The sequence below is a fragment of the Pteropus alecto genome, unplaced genomic scaffold (assembly GCF_000325575.1).
Source record: "Pteropus alecto unplaced genomic scaffold, ASM32557v1 scaffold65, whole genome shotgun sequence".
Taxonomy (NCBI): domain Eukaryota; kingdom Metazoa; phylum Chordata; class Mammalia; order Chiroptera; family Pteropodidae; genus Pteropus; species Pteropus alecto.
Window position 1 is genome coordinate 45456 of NW_006439191.1, and position 23216 is coordinate 68671.

At 35.1% G+C, this 23216-nt stretch overlaps 1 protein-coding gene across 1 annotated transcript in view; it reads right to left on the reverse strand.

The window, feature by feature from the left end:
- DNAH14 (dynein axonemal heavy chain 14) overlaps positions 1-23216 on the reverse strand; it is a 150563-nt gene that overhangs the window by 43095 nt on the left and 84252 nt on the right. Inside the window, exons 33-36 of the mRNA XM_006916239.1 lie at positions 18218-18380; positions 14279-14368; positions 11084-11218; positions 4940-5155 (exon numbers count right to left, since the gene is read on the reverse strand). Of these exons, the coding sequence (XP_006916301.1) occupies positions 4940-5155; positions 11084-11218; positions 14279-14368; positions 18218-18380 (604 nt within the window). The remainder of the gene's footprint in view (positions 1-4939; positions 5156-11083; positions 11219-14278; positions 14369-18217; positions 18381-23216) is intronic.

Consider the following 23216-nt stretch of genomic DNA (forward strand, 5'->3'; position numbering starts at 1 on the left):
GTAGGGAATGAGATAATTGTCTTTCTATGTTTTCACATAGGAAAACAGCAAATTATTACATAAACAGTGGATTAAATAAAGAATGTTTTTCCCACTGATTAGAAATATTACTTTAGTTGTATATTAAGTTCCTATATAGTCTTGAATATGTTTTTGGACTTTATTGGGTGTTATAACTGTGTTAATACCTCACTGGTTTAAATTTTCAGGTTTTGAGTGTTTTTTTCTCTTCTTAAAATATAACTGACATATAACATTATGTTAGTTTCGAGTGTACAACATAATGACCCGATATTTGTATACATTGCAAATTGATCATCACAATAAGTCTAGTTAATATCTGTTATCACGGATAGTTACAAATTTTTTTCTTGTGATGAGAACTTTTAAGATCTACTCTCTTAGCAACTTACAAATATACAATACAATATTATTAACCATCGTCACAATATTGTACCTTACCGTTTTGGTTATAGTATGGATTTATTCTAAAATTAATTTAGAATAATTTTTAAACTCCAAAGTACTATGTTTTCTGCTCAGATTTTTTTGACTTCTTGGAACTTTTATACTCCCAAATAAACTTTAAAACATTTTTATTCAATTAAAAAACAAAGGTATTTTGGTTGGAAAGACATTATATATTAATTTGGTAGGGATTGTCATTTTTAGAATGGAAGTCTTTCCATAGAAGAATTCAGTGTATCTTCCATTTATTCAAATCAATTGTACAGTTTTCATGCCAGCCCCCCACAGGACAAGTTCCTTTCTTTTACATTTTTCCAATCTATTTTTATAGATTTTTGCCGCTGTTAGAATATTTTCTGTTTTCATTTCTAACTTGTGATCATTAATATAAAGAATTTTATCACAGCCACTTTACCATGTTTCTTCTTTATCAACTGTTGAGAAAAATGCAATAAAATGTCTCACTAGATTCATATTTGTCAATTTCTCTATGAAATTCTGTCAACTTTTTCTCTATACATTTTTACAGTATGTCATAGGCACGTAATAGTTTAGAATCGCCATCTTTTTCTGTACCAATAGCACATCGTTCTACTCTAATTTTATAATAACTTGACATCTGGCAGGTTTCATTGCCCAAATTCTTCCACTTTTTTTTTTTTTTAATTCAGGAATGTCATGGACCTTGATTCTTCCATATAAATTTAGAATCAGTTTATCAAGGTCTTAAAAAACACTTCACTTCCCTTTTTCAAAACTTATTAAAAATCTCCAGTAATCGGTAGAGTATTTGCATAACGACAGACATACAGATCAATGGAACAGAACTGAGAGCCCAGAAATATATCCTTACATTTATGATCAGTTGCTTTTTGACAAGAGTAAAAAGACAACTGAACAGGAAAAGAATAGTCATTTCAACAAATGGATATTCACCTGCAAAAGGATGAAGTGGGATCCCTTCCTTAGAACATACACTAAAATTAACTCGAAATACACCAGAGACCTGAATATAAAAGTGGAAACTATAAAATTCTTAGAATAATATATAGGAGAAAGTCTTTGTGACCTTGAATTATACAAAGCTTTCTTAAAATATGGTACCAAAAGGACATGTGACAAAAGAAAAAATCAACTGGACTTCATCAAGATTAAAAACTTTTGCATTTGAAAGGATACCATCAAGAAAGTGAAAAGACAGAAGAGAAAATATTTGCAAATCATATATGTAATAAAGGGTTCGTATCTATAATATATTTAATGACCTCTTCAAACTCAACAATTAAAAGATAAGTAAGTCAATTAAAAATAGATGAGGAATCTGAATAGATATTTCTCCAAAGAAATTATACAAATGGCCAATAAGCACAGGAAAAGATGCTAAAAATCATTAGCTATTAGGAAAATGCAGATAATAACAAATGTTGGTGAGGATGCAGAGAAAATGAAATAGTGCAACTCTTCTGAAAAACCGTCTGACAGTTTATCAAAATGTTAAACAAACAGTGACTATATGATCCAGGAATTATAGTATGAGGTATATACACAAGAGAAACAAAAGCCTATGTCCACACAAAAGTGGAAACAACCCATGTGTCCATCAACTGATAAATAAAATGTGATATATCCATACAATGAAATATTATTCAGCAATAAAATGTAATGAGTCCTGATACATGATACAACATGATGTATCCTGAAACATTATGTTAAATGAAAGAAGCCAGTCACAAAAGACAACATATTATATGAATAAATTTATATGAAATGTCCAGAATAGGTAAATCTATAGACAGAAAGTAGATTAATGGTTTCTTAGGGCTGAAAGGGGTGGCAGTTTGGGAATGGGGAATAGATGCTAATGATTATAAAATTTATATTTGCAGTGACGAAATGTTCTAATATTAGGTCATGTAATGGCCACAATGTTGTGTGAATACACTGAAAACCACTGAATTGTACATATTGAATGGGTACATTTTATGATATATGAATAAAATCCTAATAAAGCTATTTTAAACAAAACTTGATGGTATTCGTACTAAAACTGCATTTAATTTGTAGCTCAATTTAGGAAGAATTATTATCTGTATAATAATGACTCTGTGGATCTCAAATTATGGCTACTGTAAAGAATACAGATGTAATCAGCCACAGTGGAATAATAATAATGTATTTAGTAAAAGTTGGATGTTGAGAAAAGGTGAGTAGTCATCTAATTATGTTGATGCTTTCATCTAAAAGCAGGGTAGATTAAAAATAAAAATAATTATTTAAAATCAAAAGTGAAATTATTTACATAAAAACATAACTATACAAGTAACACAGAGAAGAACTACTAATAGACTACTAATCTTCCAAATTATTGGAAGGAACGCACAAACAAATCAAAGAAAAAAACCCACAAGCTGGATGACTTAAACATAATCATTATAATAAACAAGTAACAATAACAGGCTCAAACATATGTTATAATCAAAAAATGAAAATGAAGTAAACTTGCCTATAGAAAGAAAAATCTTTAATACCAACTACATCGTGTATATGTGAGATGTTTCTTAAATTACTTAGATTGTAGGACAGTAAGTAAAAGCATACCAGGTGGGCAAAAGAATGAAAAAGGAAAAACAAAGCAGAAATGGTAATTAGGGCAAAAAACATTAAATGAGATAAACAGTAGGATTTTATAATGAGAGAGGAAACAATCTGAAATGAAGATCTAGCAGTCATGAGTATTTACAAAACAGCATAAATTAAGAGCAATAATAAATACAAAAAAGAAAATGATAGAAATATTCATAGAAGACTAATTCATTTCTCTTAGTAATGGTAGATGAAATAAATAAAAATAATTAAGGATACAAAAGAGCTAAATAATTTGATAAGGTAGATCTAATTAATTCATCGATATCTACATCTTTTACTAGACCCTGAAAGCAAAGAATGATGTTCTTTTCATGGGCCCACAGAAAGTACTAAAAATTCACCGTATATTAGGTTATAAAGTAAATCTTAAAATATTCTAAAAATAAGAGAAACATTAGAGACAATTTCTCTAATCACAGAGCAATAGAACTATAACTTAATAATAAAGCCAATAACAACATAAAGATACTGCCATTTGAATATTTTTAAAAAATCTTTCTTAAACAATTCTTGCATCAAAGAGGAAATCAAACATAAATTGCAGAATGGCTATAAAATGAATTCTAAAAAAGGACATTAAAGCAGAGGGCCTGGCTCTTCTGGATAGTAAAACCTACTTTAAAGCAATATTAATTCAAATTGTGTCATTTTCCTTTTTAAATGGAGAAGCAGAATAAAGAGGGTAGAAAGATGTATATACATACGTATTAGTGGGAAAGAGATGAATTATTTAATTATGTCAAGACGATTTTCTATCTCAGAAAAATTAAGTTAATAATTTATACAAAAATAAATTAGACATATCACATTAAAGATGTAAGAGGGTTTACTATAATGTTTGTTGTTAAACAAACTTCGGTATAACAGAATAATCTTAGACTAGGGAAAGGTGTGACTGAAGAGTTAGAGTCTATAAAAGAATATATTGAGAAGCTTATTTTCATGGATTGTGGAAAGTACAGAAAGATGACAAATAAATAATTACTTTTTTTTTTTTAGTTTTCCAAAGATTTATTGAAGCAGAAATATATTGGTCAGATACTTGCTGGAAAAAAGCAGTTTGAATGATATTTAAAAATATTTTTTAAAAAGTATTCTAGCACAAGTCTTCATAAACTAGATTATGCTTTACTCATCAATACAATAGCAACAATACAAAAAGTTTTATTTCCTTAGGATAAATTATTAGAAGTAGATTTCTAAATCATAAGAAATGTCTAGTTAAAAAGCTTAGTATGTATTCCCAAAATTATTCCCAGATACATATGAACTTCTATTTCACAACTTTGTAATTATGAAATACTATTTTTCTATTAAAAAATTCTTGCTAATCTGTTTGGTTCAAAATATCTTCTTTTTGTTAATATATCTTAGCTGATGAGATGTACTGGTAATCTCTACTTATTTATTACTAATGAGAATACAGTTTTTCAAATTAGTTTTTGCTATTTACATTTATTCTTTGATGAATTTCATATCAAATAATTTATTCACTTTTCCATTAAAGTATTTTTGTATTTCATTCATTTGCAAGGTATATTGATGATGCCTGAATCAGTACATCATCCTCTACTTATACTTAATCTACTTCGCATTCCTTTAAAAGCGCTCTATTGTTTATTGACCACTTTAAAACATAATGCCTATTTTGTTTTTTATAGCTAATAATTTTTTTCATTTTTAACTGATCATAATAATTTTAAATTTACTTTTACGCTAGTAAGTACCTAATGATACCTAATGATGCTTTAATATCAGTCTTTATATAAACAATGAAATAATCCACAGTAGCCAAATAAAAACACTCATTCCATACTAAACTTACATTAGATAAATCTGAGATTCTTGACTTTAGTCCGAGATCATTGTCTTTCTTCGAATTCCCTGTAGTGTTAAAATGTACGTAATTTCGAATTGTTGATGATAACAATCCATCAGTCCATTTCATAGTATTAGGATCCAACTGTCCATATAGTTCACTAAGTGTGATACACTTTGGATTCAAAACACATATATCTACTCTTCCTTTTCTTCCTAGAATCTGAGAAAAATCCAATGTTGTTTTAAAAGACATTACTATGGTACAATTATTTAATTTTTCGCATTGCTATTACCAAAGGGTTTTAGGAAAGGTCTTTCACTCCAAAGCAAGATTCTGTATAAAGGTAGCAATTTACAAGGAACATAAAAATTGACATATAAAAATTAGCCATAATATTCAAATCATTATTTTAAAAGATTCTAGATATTACAAATAACGTCCCTAGAAAAATAATGAAAATAATTCCATTGTGCCTCATCCAGGAATACAGTATATGAACCGGGTTGTGCTGTGTCTGGAACCAAGGTTAGATACAGAAGTAAGGGAGAGTAGAATATAATTTTAACCTTCAGGTCAGAACTGGCACTCAAGTAGACCTTATTTACAACATTCTAACCTGTCTGGGGCTGGCTGAACAACTGGAATCCATTCCACCTATCTTGGACCTCAGGTAGGAAAAGTGACAGGTACTTCTTGTAAAAATTGCAAGAAGATTGTAGACCCACAGAAGCCTAAGAGAAGAGATTATGGACGGAGACATATGATAGACTAGACTATCTAAGGCTCTAGGGAGAAAGCAAGGTAGAAATCTTTGGGAAATTAAGACATTCACAAGCAGCTCTATATTCTGAGGGACTGTAAAAGCCACATGCAGGATGAATGCACAGAGAAGATCTGAGAAGACCCTAAACTTTCATCTCAGACTGGTCCTTAGGTTCAGAGTAGGCCCAGCTAATCAGTGAAGAACTAATTACTCCAGGACAGAGTAAGTTTGTAAAAACTGAGAAAGGTGGCTGTTTTTACAAATGCCCAATTTTCAACAAATAATCGTGAGGCACACAAACAAACGTGAAAATATGGTCCATTCGAAGGAACAAAATAAGTTGAGAGAATCCATTCTTGAGAAAGCTCAGGCATTAGACATCCTAAACTAAGTCTTTAATGTAAACTGTCTTAAATATGCTCAAAGAGATGAAGGAAACCATGGCCAAAGAGCTAAATGAAATGAGAAAAACAAAAATGAGAACAAGTAGGGAACATAAATAAAGAGAAATTATAAAAAGGAACCAAATAGAAATTGTGGAGCTGAAAATACAACACCTGAGATAAAAAATTCAACAGAGGTATGCTACAGTAAATTTTAGCAGACAAAAAAAAAAAAAAATCAGTAATTTGAAGATAGGGCTATTGAAATTACCCAGTCTGAGGAGCAGGTATAAGATAACTCTCAATAAATTTTAAAGTATTGAAATCATACAAAATGCCTTCTTCAATAACAATGAAAATCAAGAAAGAGGAAAAATCGAAATATTTGCAAATGATGGAAATTAAACAATACACTATTAAACAACCAATGGGTCAAAAATAAACAGTTATTTATTTATTTTAATAAATAGAATCGAGATGAATGAAAATGAAAACACAACCTATCAAAACTAACGTGATGCAGTGAAAGTAGCACAAAGAGGAAAAATTACAACCGTAAACACCAACATTAAAAGAGAGGAAAGATCTCAAGTCAACAATTTAATTTTATTCTATAAGAAACGAGAAATAAAAGAGCAAACTAAACTCGAAGAGAGCAAAAGGAAAGAAATAATAATTAGAGAAGAGACAAACAAAATAGTAAGTAGAAAGACAATGGAGAAAACCAATGATCCGAAATATTGGTTGTTTGAAAAGATGAACAAAATCAGTGAACTTAGACAGATTAAAAAAAAAAAAAAAACAGAAAAGACACAAATAAATCATACCAGAAATAAACGCATGGACATTACTAATGCTGTACAGAATTTAAAAGGAATTTAAAAGAATACATGAATTAGTGTGTTCTAACAAATTATATAATTTAGATGAAACAAATTCCTAGAAACACCAAAATTGCCCAAACTGGTAATTTCTTTGTTTCTTCAGACTCAAGGAATAGAGAATCTCAATGGATCTATAACAAGTAGAGATTGAATTAGTAATTAAAAACTTCCAACAAAAAATGTCCAAATCCAGATGGAAGATGAATTCTACCAAATATTTAAATAAGAATTAACAGCAATCCTTTTTGAACTCCTGAAAAAAAACGGAAAAGGAGGGAACATTTTCTAACATTCTATGAGGCCAACACTACCCAGAAAGATACACAAGAAAACTACAGATCAATATTCCTTAAGAATGTAGATAAAAATTCTCTAAAAAGTGCTAGCAAACTGAATCCAACAGCACATTAAAAAAACTATACAAGATGACCAAATGAGATTTATCTCAGGAATGCAAGAGTGGTTTAACATAAGAAAATCAATCAGCGTAATATACCACATTAATAAAACAAAAGAAATAAACCATATGACCATATTGAGAGAGGCAGAAAAAGAATTTGATAAAACTTCACATCCTTTCATGATAAAAACACTCAGCAAATAGGAATAGAAGGGAACTTCATTAACATAATAAAGGGTATTTATGAAAAACTTACAGCTAACATAGTCAATGGAGAAAGACTGAAAGCTCTCCCCCTAAAATCAGGAATGAGGCAAGAAGTTTCTATACAGTAACAATCCAGAAAGGAGATTAAGAAGGCAATTCAGTTTATAATAGCATCCCCAAAATAAAATGCTTAGACATAAATTTAACTAAGTAGGAGAAAATAAAAGATCGAAAAATGGAAAGACATCCCATGTTCGAGACTTGGAAAACTTAATATTGTTAAGATGGTAATACTTCCTGACATGAACCACAGATTTAATGTAATCCCTATCAATATCTCAATGGCCTGTTTTGCACAAATGGAAAGCTGATCCTCAAATTCACATGGAATGCAAGGGGCCTCAAATAGCCAAATAATATTCAAAAAGAAAAACAAAGTTGGAGGACTCGCACGCCCAATTTCAAAACCTACTATAAAACTATAACAATCAAGTTTCATGTGTCCTGGATACACATTTAGAAAAATGGAATAGAACTGAGAGTCCAGAAATAAACACGAACATCTGTGGCCAATTGATTTTCAACAAGAATGACAAAACCATTCCCTGGGGGAAAAAGTAATAGTCTCTTAACAAATGGTGCCGGGACAACTAAACAGCCACATGTAAAAGAATGAAGATGGACCCCTAATTTACTCCATATACAAAAATATAACTCAAAATGGATGAATGGCGTAAATATAAAATCTATACAACTATTAGAAGAAAACATTGGGGTAAATCTTTATGATCTTAAATTTCTCAATGGATTCTTAGATTTAACACCAAAAGCATAATAACAAAAGAAAAAGTAAATAAACTGGACTTCAAAAAAATGAACAACCTTGATGCATCAAAGGACATTATCAAGAAAGTAAAAAGACAACTCACGGAATAGGAGAAAATACTTGCAAATCATATATCTAACAAGGGTTTTATATCCAGAATGGATACAAAAAAAACTCTTCCAACTCTACAACAAAAAGACAAACAATCCAGTTTAAATATGGACAAAAGATGTGAATAGATATTTCTCCAAAGAAGATATACACATGAATGTCCAATAAACACACGAAAAGGTATTAGCATCCATCAGTCATTAAGGAAATGCAAATAAAAACCACTATGAAATACCACTCACACTTACTAGAATAGAAAAAACAAGTAAGTGTCGGTGAGTATGAGGAGAAATAGGAAGCCTCATACATTGCTCGTGGTAATTTAAAATGGTGCAGCTGCTGTGGAGAAGAGTTTGGTGCTTCCTCATAAAGTTACACATAGAATTACCACATGACCTAGCAATTCCACTCCTAGGTATATATCCAAGAGAAAAGAAAACATACGTCTGCACAAAACCTTGTAAACAAATGTGTATAGTGAGTGGCATTATTCATAATATCTAAAAGGTGGGAACAACCCAAATATCCATCAAGGGATAAACAGATAAACAAATTGTGATGAATGGATAAATATTCCATATAATGAAATATTATTCAGCAATAAAATGAAATGCTATAACTGGAATAAATCTCAAAAGCATATGCTAAGTGAAAGCAGCCAGATATAAGATGTCACATATTGTATAATTCCTTTTACGTGAAATATCCTAGATAGGCGAATCCACAGAGACAAAAAGCCACTCGGTAGTTTCCAGAAAATGAAGAGATCAGGTAATAGGGAATGACTTCTTGGTGGGTAGGGGATGATTGCACAACATTACGAAGGTACTGTCGCCGATGTGTACACCTTAAACTGGTTAATGATATGATATGTGAATTTCACCTGTCAGTACGTGGCAAAATTATTCCCTACCACAATCCAATCCCATTTCTAGGTAGACATTTTTAAAGGATAGACACACATATATAAGGGCATCTAGTAAAAACACCCAGAGAGGGGTCCTATGATAGGAGGAAAAGGAAGTGATGATTAGGAGATAAACTAAATTGAACTAAACTAAAACAGAGAAGGTCTCGAATAGACAAGTTAAAAAAAAGTCGTGAACTAAAGAAGATCAAAACAAGTTTATTATCGAAGGTCCTGCCACCAGCCTAGACGCTTTTCTTATAATTATGTTTTTTAAAAAACCCTAACTTTAAAATTATTAAACATGAGAGAATCATTAAATAAATTATAGTATAGTTATACATGTAGAGTGCAGTCATTGGAATGATATTGTGAGAAGTTTTTAATGACGTGGGGTTAACTCTCAGCATGTAATATCAGGTGAAAATGCTAGCATTAGGAAAATTGAGATCATTTATACACAGTACTACCTCGATTATTTCCAGGTATATATAGTGTAGGAAAAATAATCAATACAGCAATATATTTAGTTATTCTAAGTGATTATAGTTTTTTACATTTTCACATTTTCCAAGTTTCTCATAATTATACATACTTCTTTTGTAACTTTAAAAAACTTCTTTTAATAAAACAAATTTCTGCCCACAGGGCTGTTTTTAGGTTTAACTGAGGTAATTCAAGTAAAAGTGCTTTAGCCCGTATTTGGCCCATATTTAGTACAACATAAATATTAGTTATTAATATTATTGCTGTGATAATTCATCTCTATTAATTCTATTTGCTTAAGAAGTAATTAAGATCTGTTGATAAGGAGAATTTAGAAAACAATAGAGGATTATGTACTGCCACACAAATGATTTGAAGCACGATATTGCACGCTAACTGAAAAGAAGTCCACATCACTTGGAACCTGACTTTCTAAGACTTTTGGAATGAAAATATTGCCATCAATGAATCTTTAAATAAGATAGCTGAAGTACATACTATGTATTGAAGCCTAACTTCATACTGAATGAAAATATATCATGAAGAAGTAAGATTTATTCTAGGAATTCAAGGACAATTTTACACAGGAAATCTATCGACATAGGTTAGCACCTTAACCAATTAAAACATAAAAAATATATGCCAAAAATAATTTCATAAATTCTAGAAATCAAAAATCAAAGTATAATAAGAATAAAAGGAAATTTCCAACATATGATAAAAAATACTTATCAGAGACCAAAAGCAAACATCATATTCAATGCTGAAATATTAATTGCATTCCAGATAAGGTAAGAAACAAGATGTTACAGTGAACATTGTCTTGGAGGGTTAATCAGTGCAATCAGAATATAAGTTATATAAATATTAGAAAAGGGACAAAATTATATTAATTTGAAAATGATTCAAGTGATTAACCAGTCCATTAAATGGAGGTGACTAAATGCAAAATAAACACACAAGTCAATAGTTTTAGTTTACACTAGCGATTACCAGTTTGAGGTTTAAATAATAATAAAAAAAAAATCTTATTCACGACAACGATTCCTAACTCCAAAATTCCTAGCAATAAATTTAATAAGTAAAGAACACACTTATATAAAGAGAACATAAAATGTAACTTAAGTATAAAATAAGATCTCAACCAATGGAGGAACATTTCATTGAGGGGAACATTTACCTGTGAAATGGATTGCCTTTCTGCAGCTGATGACAAAGTTTCACTTGGTAATAGTATTAATGCTTTCTCTAAAATTCTTCTTACTGTTGTCTTTCCTCCACCTGTTGGGCCCACTAACATCACACCAACACAAGCCTAAAAGAAAATTACAGACAGACAGTTTAATTCTGGCTTTCTAATGGTTCAGCTAAGCTGAGCTTGAAGGTTCTTATTTACAAAGACATCTCTATCTATATCTACAGATCATTCTTTCGGATTATTGTTCAGTCAATTGTAATCTGTGTTGTTTTTATCGACGAGGCTAATGTTAAAATTGCCAGAAATCTCCTAATTTTAAAGTTCAAAGAATAATTTCCAATTCTTGATATTTAACGATTTATCTCGCTTTCCAATTCTCCTTATGTCTTGTACCTTTCTCTACAACTGGCTTCTGTAATAACATCCTTCGGGGCTTTCCTCGTAGACGTTTTTTCTCTCTTTCGCGTTCTGATTGTCCTTTCCATGTCAGCCTTCCCTGAGTCATCTTTGTCCCTCTTTCTTCCATTGTCCCTATCTGATCTCATCAATCTAAATATCTTGAACTACATCTGAATTCTAATGACTCTCTAATGGATACTTTTTTCTCAGTCTTTGGTTCTAAGTGCCAGAGTGAAATTTCAATGGTCTGCTATATATTTTCATCGGGAGGTCTTATATTTCCAAAGTCAACGTCAACTAATCCGTATGTTCTTTTCGTACTTGTTCCTTCTCTTGTGCCTCTAATCTAGTTAATAAAACCACTATATACCAATCATACAAAGTAGAAAACTTGCCTGTTTTCATCTCATCTGGTACAAAACTTTGGCTTGATTCTACCTTCTTTCCATCCCGACCACAATTGCAGTACCTTGGTGTTCGGAACTGAATGCTTAGCCCACTGTCCCCGCCCCCCACCCAAATGCAAATGTTGAAGCAATGTGATGATTTGGGAGGTGGGGCCTTTGGAAGGTAATTAGGTTTAGATGGGGTCACGAGGGCAGGGCCCTATGATGGGAGTGGTGTCCTTATGAGAAGAGGAAGAAGGATCAGAGCTCGCTCGCTCTCTGCTCTGTGAAGGCACAGTGAGAAAGTAGTTGTCAAAAAGCCAGGAAGAGGGCTTTCGCCAGGAACCAACTCTGCCAGCACTTTGATCTTGGACTTCCCAGCCTCCAAAACTGTGAGAAATAAACGTCTAATAGTCCTATTCCATAACTGTCAAGGTGAGAGGGGTCCAAAAGCCCTGCTTGTCAAATGGAAATAGTATATTCAAGGACATAGCTAACCTGGCTTCAGTGGCGAGATGGCTTTACACGAAAGAGTGGCAGCCATTCCTCTGGGAGCAATCTTAGCGCTCACTTCACCTCCTAAAGCAGAGCTGCTGGCTCAGTGCAGCCCTTAGTTCAGAAAGATTCCCCTCGATGCCTTGGTCTGGTTTTCTGATGCTTCGGCTAAACTGAAACCTAAAGGTCCTTGGGGTTTAGCCTCAGCCGGCTGTGAAGAGCCAAGCGCAGACTTGTTCGCTCTGCTCACTGGGAAGAACTGTGACTCTTGGGCTTTGCCAACGGCCTATTTGTTTGGGCTGCCACTTGGAAAGCTAGACACACTCGAAGATTAAAGATAACCTCTTCGAGGCTGTGACTGTGGAAACTCATTACGGCTGCTGATCAAACCGAGTCACTCCAAAGCCCATGCTGAGGACCATCCTTCGATGAGATTACCCAGAACCAAGCCACCGACTGAGCCTGCCCTCCCCAGATTGCCATGATTGCTGTCCGGGTTCCACATCATACTGGGTGTGGCAACACGTTCACCATTACAGACCACACGAAGTAAAGAACTGTGTGTTTACGGTGCACGGGCTACTACTGCGTTCCAGACTCATGACTCCTGACAGAGGTTGACACAGCTGTCTCGCAGTGGGGGGAGCCACATCGCACAGGATGTGAATGACCCTCAAATACTCCTGGCAGATCCTGTGTCAGATCTTTAATCTGCTCTCTTGGGGCAATCAGGGTGCCTCACTGATACTGACATTACTTCAAGTTATGGGGCTGCTGTTCCAGTCGAACCCCTAACAGAATTACGTCTCTTGAAAATAGTTTGTGTCGCGTGTCGATATCTAGACCATTTGTAATCTGACAATGGTAAACCTTTTAGGTCAAGTCACCGAACAATGAGCTGATGGTCAAGTTATTTCATGAGCTTTCCACACTCTCTCCCATCCATAGGCATCTGGTATTATCGGGCACTGGAACAGCCTTCTCAAAAATTGACTGTAAAAGATTTGACTCTATATCCCTTTTTTTCTCTTTGTCTATACATCTTACCAAAGAAGTTTGGTTATTGGATGCAGGTGTCCCCCAAAAGGGATCACTTCCTTTCATCTGCTTCCTGGGTAATTCTCAGCATGGAAGAGATGGGATATTATATAGCCCTATTTTGAAAATTTGGGATTCAGTCCTGACCATTCCTGGACATGGAGCTTCTTTCTTTCTTTTAATGACAGCCCCAGGCCACCCTGATTGGTACACATGCCAAAGTGGGGCCTAGGGAATTCGAATTTAATTCTACTTCAACTACCTAGATTCTAAAGGATTTGTAAAAATAGGACACAAAAACACAAATCATGAAAAGATCAATAAATATTGCTGCAGCAGCAATGTCTCCTGCGCAGGTGAACGCCATAAATGTTTCTAAAAAGCCAAGATTCAGATATTTTATTTGCAATGCAGACAAGCCCTAAAACAGTATAATATAAAAATGCATAATGAAGTCTGTACATTTACTCAAGGAGAGACAAACAACCCCATTGGAAAACGAGAACATTTCCATAATCTGGCAATTCACAGAAAACACAAATGGCTGATAAACATATAAAAGAGTGTACAATTTTACTAGTAATTAGGGAAATGCGCAGTCTGATGTTTTTACTGTTCATTCGAAACAGGAAATTCGAAGAAGGTACAGCAATAGGACGAGGAACACCTTACACTGCATTTGTAAGATATTTTTACAGTTACGTATTAAGGGCTTAGAAGAAGATGAAAAAGATGAATTTGTTGACAGGTAAAGTGAGTGTCAAATACCAAAGCCTCTTTTATTATTGTGTTTTCCTCCTCGATCACATCTATTAAAACCCAAGAGCAAAGAATTGCTAACATGCCATTCTCCGCTTACCTGAAGTTGATCATAAAACTGTATAATTTTCTCTTTCTGAGCCGGCCATTGTTGTAAGCCCAAATGTTGTGTTGCAATAGATATTGCTTTCTGAAACAAAATAAAGACATTAACTTAAAATGCATCGTAAATTAAACTTGATACGTAATCCTACAAAATCTCTCTTAACTAGGTACCAAATGCTGTACTTTAAGACAGTAGTTCTTAATTTTTAATTTCACCAACCTGAGAATGAAAACTTACTTTTCACTCAAAATACAATACAATACGCCAGTAGCAAATTCCTAGATCCTTCCTACACTTAAGAAGTCATGCTTTAAGATGTATTTAAGAACTAGCTATTACCACAATACAATTGTCTAATTATCCTACACTTAAAGAAAATGCAGTGTAAAAGAGTCTACATCTTGGTGTAATTCTAATCACCATTAAGGAAGTTTTTCAATTTTGTAATAATTATCTTAATGTTTCAATGTTAAAAATACTCCGAGATGGCAGGTAAAATTTGCTAAATGGAAGACTTGATGTGGTTATACATTAAAACATCCAAGCTAGAGCCACTTTCTGGGATGTTTTAGGAGGAAGCCGTGCTTCCTCCTAAAGTGGTTTTTTCACCGTGGATACAACTGGTAACTATGTCAACGGGGAAAAAGCCGATTTATCCTTTTTCTCACCAACCTCTTGCATTCCTTGCATTCCTACAGTGGGGCGGTCAGGGAAGCAGCTGAAGGAGACACAGAAAACTCAGCAGGAGTGTACAGGCCGGGAAGAAAGCAGCTCTTGTGGCAAGGCTGACTGAAGGCAGGAAATCGGCTGAGAAAATGTTTTGAAAAGCGACCTCTTTTAAATGGAGTTATGAGACTGCCCACTTGAGGCCTGCGCGTCTAGCTGTTTTAGATGCGGAAGCCTGGGAATTCTTTGCCGTTAACACAAGCCTAGATACCTGCCTGCATACAAGCAGGAAGCCGCACAGGTGTGGCATGAGGATAGCACGGGATGCACAGAGCAACGGAATTGGAATAATTAAAGAGGAGATACTCAGACGGGTCGCCCCACCTGGCGAAGGGTCTTCACAAATTTCTTACTTTAGAACCTTTTGAAATAAAATGATAATCCTATTGTTAAGTATTTACGGCTGTATATGATGTTCCCTAGAGTCAACTGGATGACAAACTATGTATGTAGTTTGACACGGTTTCAGGAATTCTCAGTTCACCCTGGTCTGAGTTAATGGCCCCACACACTCTGGATATTGTTTGGAATAGAAATGTGAATGGAGTAACAGTCTCCACAGACAAAGAGGAATTCAAGCGGAAAAACGGTAGACAAGAAAAACAAGGACACTTCACGTAAAAGGGTACAATTCACAATGATCAATAACTGATATTTATGTACGAAACAACATAGTAATAACTATTAGCAGAAAGCATGACAGTAGACGTAAGTATACTAATAGGAGAAATGCATTTACTTCTCTAAGTCCAAGGTAAACTGAGTAAGTCAGCACCATAAAAAGGAGACTAAAAGGAGACCTAAAAAACATAACCGGTGAGCTAGAGAAAATGGTGTAGAGAGTTTAGCTAAGCTACTCCTTGGTACTGCTGCGTCAGCATCCATTCTGCTCAGCCAAACAGCCTGAGGGAGCCTTGAACTGACACCAGCCCCCAGTCAAGCGCACGTCCTGGATAACATGCTGGTGTAGTTCCGGATATACCCCCCGGAACTATATATCCCTTGTGATCAGTAGCCTGCCCTGCCTCCCAGGGCTTCCCTTGTGAGCTCCTGTGATAAGACCACTGTGGAATTTACCAAAACCCTGCTCTTTTTTGGTTTGGATTGATCAATCCGGCCTTAGCTTGGGAGCCCCAAAGTGCTCCATCCGCAGACTCTCATAAAGGCATGCGCCCCAGGTCCTGCCTCTCTCTCTCTGCCTGCACACTGCCTTCACCCTCCATATAGCTCCTCGGGGTATGCACCGTGTACTCCTCCAGGACCTGTGAGTAATAAACTTCTTTAATTTATTTCATTGAACTGTGGCTCACCATTGACGCCTTGTGTTCCCCTTAACAAAGTCATAATAAATGGAAATAAACTGCACCCTATATCTTGTATATGCAGTTGATAAGAGAATATACCTTCTTTTCATGTGCATATGGAATATTCACACACATATACATATATAGAATATACATATTCTATATCTTAGGCTATAGAAAATCCAAATTCTTAAGGATAAATGATGACAATATTCTCTGATCATAACACAGTAAGGCCATAGAGATTCATAACAAAACCAGAAAATACAAAGAAAGATCCCTTACTTGGAAATTAAACACATGAACAATCTGTCTTAAAGGAATCCTCAGGAAAAAAAGGGAGCAGTAACTATAGAATTTCTGGAAACAATTCATATGAAAACTCTACACATCTGAACTTATGGCAGACATAACTAAAGCAGTGCTTAGAGGAATTTTAGTAGTCTTATAAACTTATATTAGTAAAAAAAAATAGACATCTGATTAAAAAATTGAACAAAGAATAACAACACAAAACCCAGAGGAATAAAGAAAGATATGAAAAAATATCAATATGGATATTAAAGAGTTAAACATGATTAAATAAATAAGAGGCTGGTTCTTTAAGGAAAAAATAATAAACTGGATGAAATTATAAGTAATCTAATCAATGGAGAAATCCAAATAAAGAAAATAAGAAATGATTGGGAGAAAGAACGCAGAAACAAGAAACTAAAAGAATCATGAGATGGTGGTTTGTTCAAATTCATATTAACACATTTTAAAACTCGAATGAAATGAGAATACTGTCTAGTTTTACAAAATTGACCGTAGAAAAGATATAAACTCTAAACAGGCTAGAATCATGGAAGAGCTACCCAGTTTTAAAACTCGTGGTCTGGATGGTCTTCAAGAGAAAAATCTTCCAAACCTCCCGACCTAACCCAATGAATGGTCTTTTTCGTTGTCGTTCATTGCTTCACGTGTGCTCAAAAATAATATGTATTCTGTGCTCATCGGGTATAAAGTTATACACACAACCCATTAATTTTAAAGAACAAATAATGATAAAGCTGTTTAAACTATAGTTTCTAAAATAAATTTTAAAAAATGTTCATTTTAAAAGATGAGTAGGGTCCCAGGGAAAGAAATCAATACGTTTAATGGCCTGATACCTGATCAGGGCCTAGGAAGAGCCAGAAAACAGAGAGAAATTCCGGGTGGAAAACAGCATGGAGGAAGGAAAAAGGCTGGGATGTATCGGAAAGATAACCTGATCTGGCCAGACCGTGAAAGGCGCTATACTTCAAGATAACTAATGTGGCTCTTGTACGGCAGACATCACTGATTCAAAAATGGCTTTGTGGACTCGATCAAACACGTGTTAGGAAAGCAACTCTCGTGGCCACATATTACAATGCAGGTGGCAGGAAGCTCTGTCACAGTAACAAGAGACGTGGACAGCCTACCTGGACTAAGCAATCGCCGTAAGACTGTAGACATAAGAGAAAAAATACAGGGCTGTACAATTATAATACGTCATTTTAATGATCACAAAATATTTACATTTTAAAGTCTTTTTCCACAACTCTGATCTAATTTGATTTTCAAAGCGCCCCTTTAAAGTAGGAAGAGCAGTCATTATTTCTAGTTGAAAGATGAGAAAATTGAGAAATAAAATATGGAACAACAGCCTTCCTTGCCTAAAAGTACAGTTTATTCTCTTTTCAATGTATGCAATGAAGGCTCTTTTTTTTCCCTCCAAGGGGAAAACATATCTCCAAGTATTTTTATCCCCCAAATTATAACATGAAGAGAGTAATTCAGAAAGAACCGTAATATTTTTTAAGCCACATCTAGTTTCTTATCGTAATTGATCCTCCACATCTAAATCATTGGTGACAATTTTCAAAGTCCTTATTACCTCCAAGGCAACTTGATTTACTTTTGAGACGGTTGCTTCAAGAAAAGCATCTCCTATAATATTTTCAAAAACTGGAACATCTTCTGGAAGAAATTTTGGTATACTAGCTTCTCTTACAGCTTCAATAATGATCAGAGTTTCGTCGGCTTCAGAGATATTGCCACTTGTGTTACTTTATTGGTAGAAAACAAACATAAAAAACAAGTTAGCAGGTGTGCCTTGCTGACATTTAAGGCCATTAATATTCATTTTCAGAGGTGGCTATTCCAATATCCTTGCCTCCTCTCCCTCACTGCAAAGCAGCTATGTGGTTCGGATGAGGTTAATCTGGTCCCAGCTCCAGTGATGGGACCTGACTTTCTAGGACGGTCTGGGGAATGCCATTCCCCAGTCACTGATTCAGGGATGTGCGTTGCACCTGTAAGGTTTTTTTCAGCTGCAAATAACAGAAATGAATTCAGGTTAATATCGAATGAAAAACAACATGGCGATTTGTTAAAAATCACCAGGAGGGCCAGAGAACCAGGCTTGCTGGCTATGCAGCCGGGAACAATGGCCAAAATTATACTGCCGAACTGGTCGTATGAGGACTGACTGCCACCATAGTGCAGGGAGCAGTGCCTGCTGCACCAGTACCTCCGATGCTGCTGCCAGAAGTGCTCACTGCCCCTATTTCTGGTAACTGGTGCCACCCTCGCCAGAATGGACTCTGTATACCCCATTTCTTCTTTCACTAGCCTCAGGTTCAGATTCTAGGGTAACTGTGGCTGACTTGCCAAGGCTGTATGTCTGCGGCATAGTTGTTAGAAGGAAGTTTTGGAAAGCAAGAATGTGGCATAACCAATACTCATATAAAGGAATATAACCCCAGTTACGGTTATGGGTCATATGGACCAGTGACAACCAGGACCCGGTGATTCTGGGGGAGACAAATGATCTGTTCATTCAGGACTTCAATTTTAATGGTGTGGATAGCTCTAATTATTAAAAGCTATCTTGCCATCAAAAAGGAAGCCAGCCTAAAGATAAGCCAGTACAGGGAGGGCTGCAGTGCTGAGAATATCTGAGAAATAAAACTGAAATTCTGATTAAGTAATCATACCCTAACCCGCCTCTGGATTTTCTGATTGGGTGAAATAAAATAGTAAATTCCCTCTAAGCTTAAGCCAACTTAAGTTTTCTGTTAACTGTAACAAAAGCTTCCTGATATACTAAGTTATCACATAATATAACAACAATAATTCATGTATTAAACACTTCAGTACATATTTTTATATATTAAACATGTAATCAAAAGGGAAGAAAAGTAACGACATGAAGTATGATAGGATTTTAGAGCTGGGAAGGAAGGCAAATTTCCCTGTAAGTGTCCTCTCCTCTTGTCCACTGGTGCCTGAAATTCGTCAGGATGGTGAGGATTTTTAAGTCTTTGATCCATAATAAGAACAGCTAACAGCTAACATTTATTGAGTATTTTTCACTAGGTGCTGCGCTTTAAGTTATTATATTATATTAATCTTTCAGTGACCTAAGAGGTAGGAAGAGTAACACTCAGAAAAATGAAACAACTTGCCCGATGTCACACGGCTGGTGAGTGTCTGAACTGGGGTTCGGTGGGGTCTCTCTGACTTCAAAGCCCACACTTACAATCGCTCCACTGAAATGATCGGAGACCCTTACTGGGTCGGTATTACAGCAGTGGCTTACGTTTCTCTGTGAATGCATCTCCGAGTCTCTCTTCTCAAGATGTTTTGGTAGGGACATGGCAAGAGTCTGCCTGAAGTCATAGTGAGGGGGCCACATTAGAAGGGGAAAGGGTGCCAGACTTTACTGCTGGGGGTCTAGGGAGTAACCTTGACCCTTTTCACATTTTTTTTTTCCCCAAGACAGATCTTCCTTTACATGAGAGAATAATAAAAAGAGACTATAGGGTAAAAAATGAAAGCTCTAGATAAATGTCAACTATTGCGCTTCACAGATTCTGTGGTTTTTCACAAACTGGCGTCGAGCGAGGCTTTTTCAACAGCATTTCCTCGCTTCACGTCTCTGTGTCACATTTTGGTAATTCTCGCAATATTTTAAACTTCTTCATTATTATTATCGTTGTTATGGTGATCGATCATCAGTGACATTTGATGTTACTATTGTAATTGTTTTGGTGCACCACGAATGGCATCCATACGAGACAGTGAACTTGATGGACAAATGCTGTGTGTTCTGACTGCTCCGCTGACCAGCCATTCTCCCCTCTCTCCCTCCTCAGGCCTCCCTGTTCCCTGAGACACGACAATATTGAAATTAGACCAGTTAGTAACCCTGCGATGGCCTCTAAGTTTTCACGTGAAAGGAAGAGTTACACATCGCTTTAGATCAAAAGATAGAAATGATTGAATTTAGCAAGGAAGGTGTGCCGAAAGCTGAGCTAGGCCGAAAGCTAGGCCTCTTCCAGTGAGCCAAGCTGTGAAGTCAAAGCAGAAGTTCTTGAAGGAGATTAAAACCGTTACTCCAGTGAACACGCAAATGATAAGACTGTGAATCAGTCTTATTGCTGGTGTGGAGAAAGCTTTTTGTGGTCTGGACAGAAGATGAAACCAGCCACATTTCCTTAAGCCAAAGCCTAATCCAAAGCACGGATCTAACCCTCTTTAATACTACGAAGGCTGTAAGAGGTAAAGAAACGGCAGAGGAAAGGTCTGAAACTAGCAGGCTGTTGGTTCATGAGGTTTAAGGAAAGAAGCCGTCTCCATAACATTAAATTGCAAGGCGAAGCGGCAAGTGCTGATACAGAAGCTGCAGCAAGTTATCCAGAAGATCTAGCCAAGATAATTAATAGAGGCGGCTATACTAACCGACAGATTTTCAATGCAGATTAAGCAGCCTTATATTGGAAGAGAATGCCATCTAGGACTTTCATAGTTAGAGAGAAGTCAATGCCTGGCTTCAAAGCTACAAAGTACAGGCTACCTCTTCTGTTAGAGGCTAATAATACAGTTGGTGACTTTAAGTTAAAGCCAGTGGTCATTCGCCATTCTGAAAATCCTAGTGTCTTAAGAATTATGCTAAATCTACTCTGCCTATGCTTTATAAATGGAGCAACGAAGCCTGAATGACAGCACATCTGTCTATACCATGTTTTACTGAATATATTAAGCCCAGTGTTAAGATCTATTGCTCAGAAGAAAAAAGAAAAGATCCTTTTCTAAATATGACTGCTCATTGACAATGTACTTGGTCACCCAAGAGCTTGGGTGGCGATGGACAATGAGATCAATATTGTTTTCACGTCTGCTAACACACAGCCATTCTGCAGCCCATGGATCAAAGAGAAATTTCAACTTTCAGATCTTATTATTTAAGAAATAAATTTCATAAGGTTACAGATGCCAGTGACAGTGATTCCTCTGATGGATCTGGGCAAAGCAAATTGAACATCTTCTGAAAAGGATTCCTCTTTCTAGATGATGTTAAGAACATTCATTATTCATGGGCGGAGGTCATAATATCAACATTAACAAGAGCTTGGAAGAACGTGATTCCAACCCTCTTGGACGACTTTAAGGAATTCAGGACTTGAAGAAGTAACGGCGTATGTGGTGGAAACAGCAAGAGAACTAGAATTAAAAGTGGAGCCTGAAGTTGTGACTGAATTACTGCCATCTCATAATAAAATTTTAACAGATAAAGAATTGCTTTTTATGGATGAGCATGAAAAGTGGTTTCTTGAGATGGAATCTACTCCTGGCAAAGATGCTGTGAAGACTGTTGAAATGACAATGAAAGATTTAGAATATCGCGTAAACCTGGTTGCTAAAGCAGTGGCGGCGTTTGAGAGGACTGACTCCAATTTTGAAAGTTCTACTGTGGGTAAAATGCTACCCGGCGGCATCACATGCTACAGGTGGCTCTATGAAAGACGAGAGAACATGACATCAGGCAGCTGATACTTGCTACTATTCAACTTTTTAAAATTATTTAAAAATATTTACAGTTTTTAACAGACACTTACATACATGCGATTAATATTATATAGGCCATTCTGTAATCCATGCCTGCTCTTTTCTTAAGAAATAAAATACTATAGTAGAGCTAAAGCCTTATCCCTTGCTCGTTTCCCCTCCCAACATTTTGTACTTTTTACTACCTCTGTACGTAGCCATAAACAATCTACAACAGTTGTCTAAAATTTCATACAAACGGTATATTGATATACCCTTTTGTAACATATTCATGCTTTTTTTTTCATTTAGTTTTTTAATAGGTAACACACTGATAACAGCCCCAAACGAACTAATAATGAAAAAGAATGCCTGCTTTCCCTATAGCCTCACCCACAGAAGCTCCATCTAACGTTTCTATTTTTGCCCATCTGATAAATGAGAAACAATATTTCGGTGTAATTTTAGTAGGGATTTCTTTCATTATGAGTGGGGTCGAGCATTCTTTCATGTATTTAAAAGACTTTCATGTTTCTTTTTCTGAGAACTGTGTGTTGATGCTCCTTGCTCATTTTTCTATATGTCAACTTTAGGATCAGCTTGCCTAAAAACAAACAAGCAAGCAAGCAAACAAACAAACAACAAACAATACCTTTGGTATTTTTACTCGGATGCATTTCCATTCATAAATTAACGTTTAGACTATTTAAATCTTTATGATGTTAAGTCCTTTAAGATATTAAGTATGTATTAGTTCATTTATTCATGTTTTCATTTGTGTCTTTCAGTTGTGTTTTAATGTTTTCTTCACATGAGTTTTATACGTATCTCATATAAGTATATTCATACAGGTTTTACATTCTTCATTGAGTTACTGCTCTTCTCCGTGGGGTCTTTTATTCTAATACGTATTTTATTATGTAAAGATAAAGTATATTTTTTTGAATTTGAAGCATTTTTTTTCCTTCTTTCACATTCTTAATAATCTCTACCATATTTTACTGTGACACTCTGGGAACTTCTTATTTTATCTTACCATGACTTAAAATTTTACAAATTGTTTT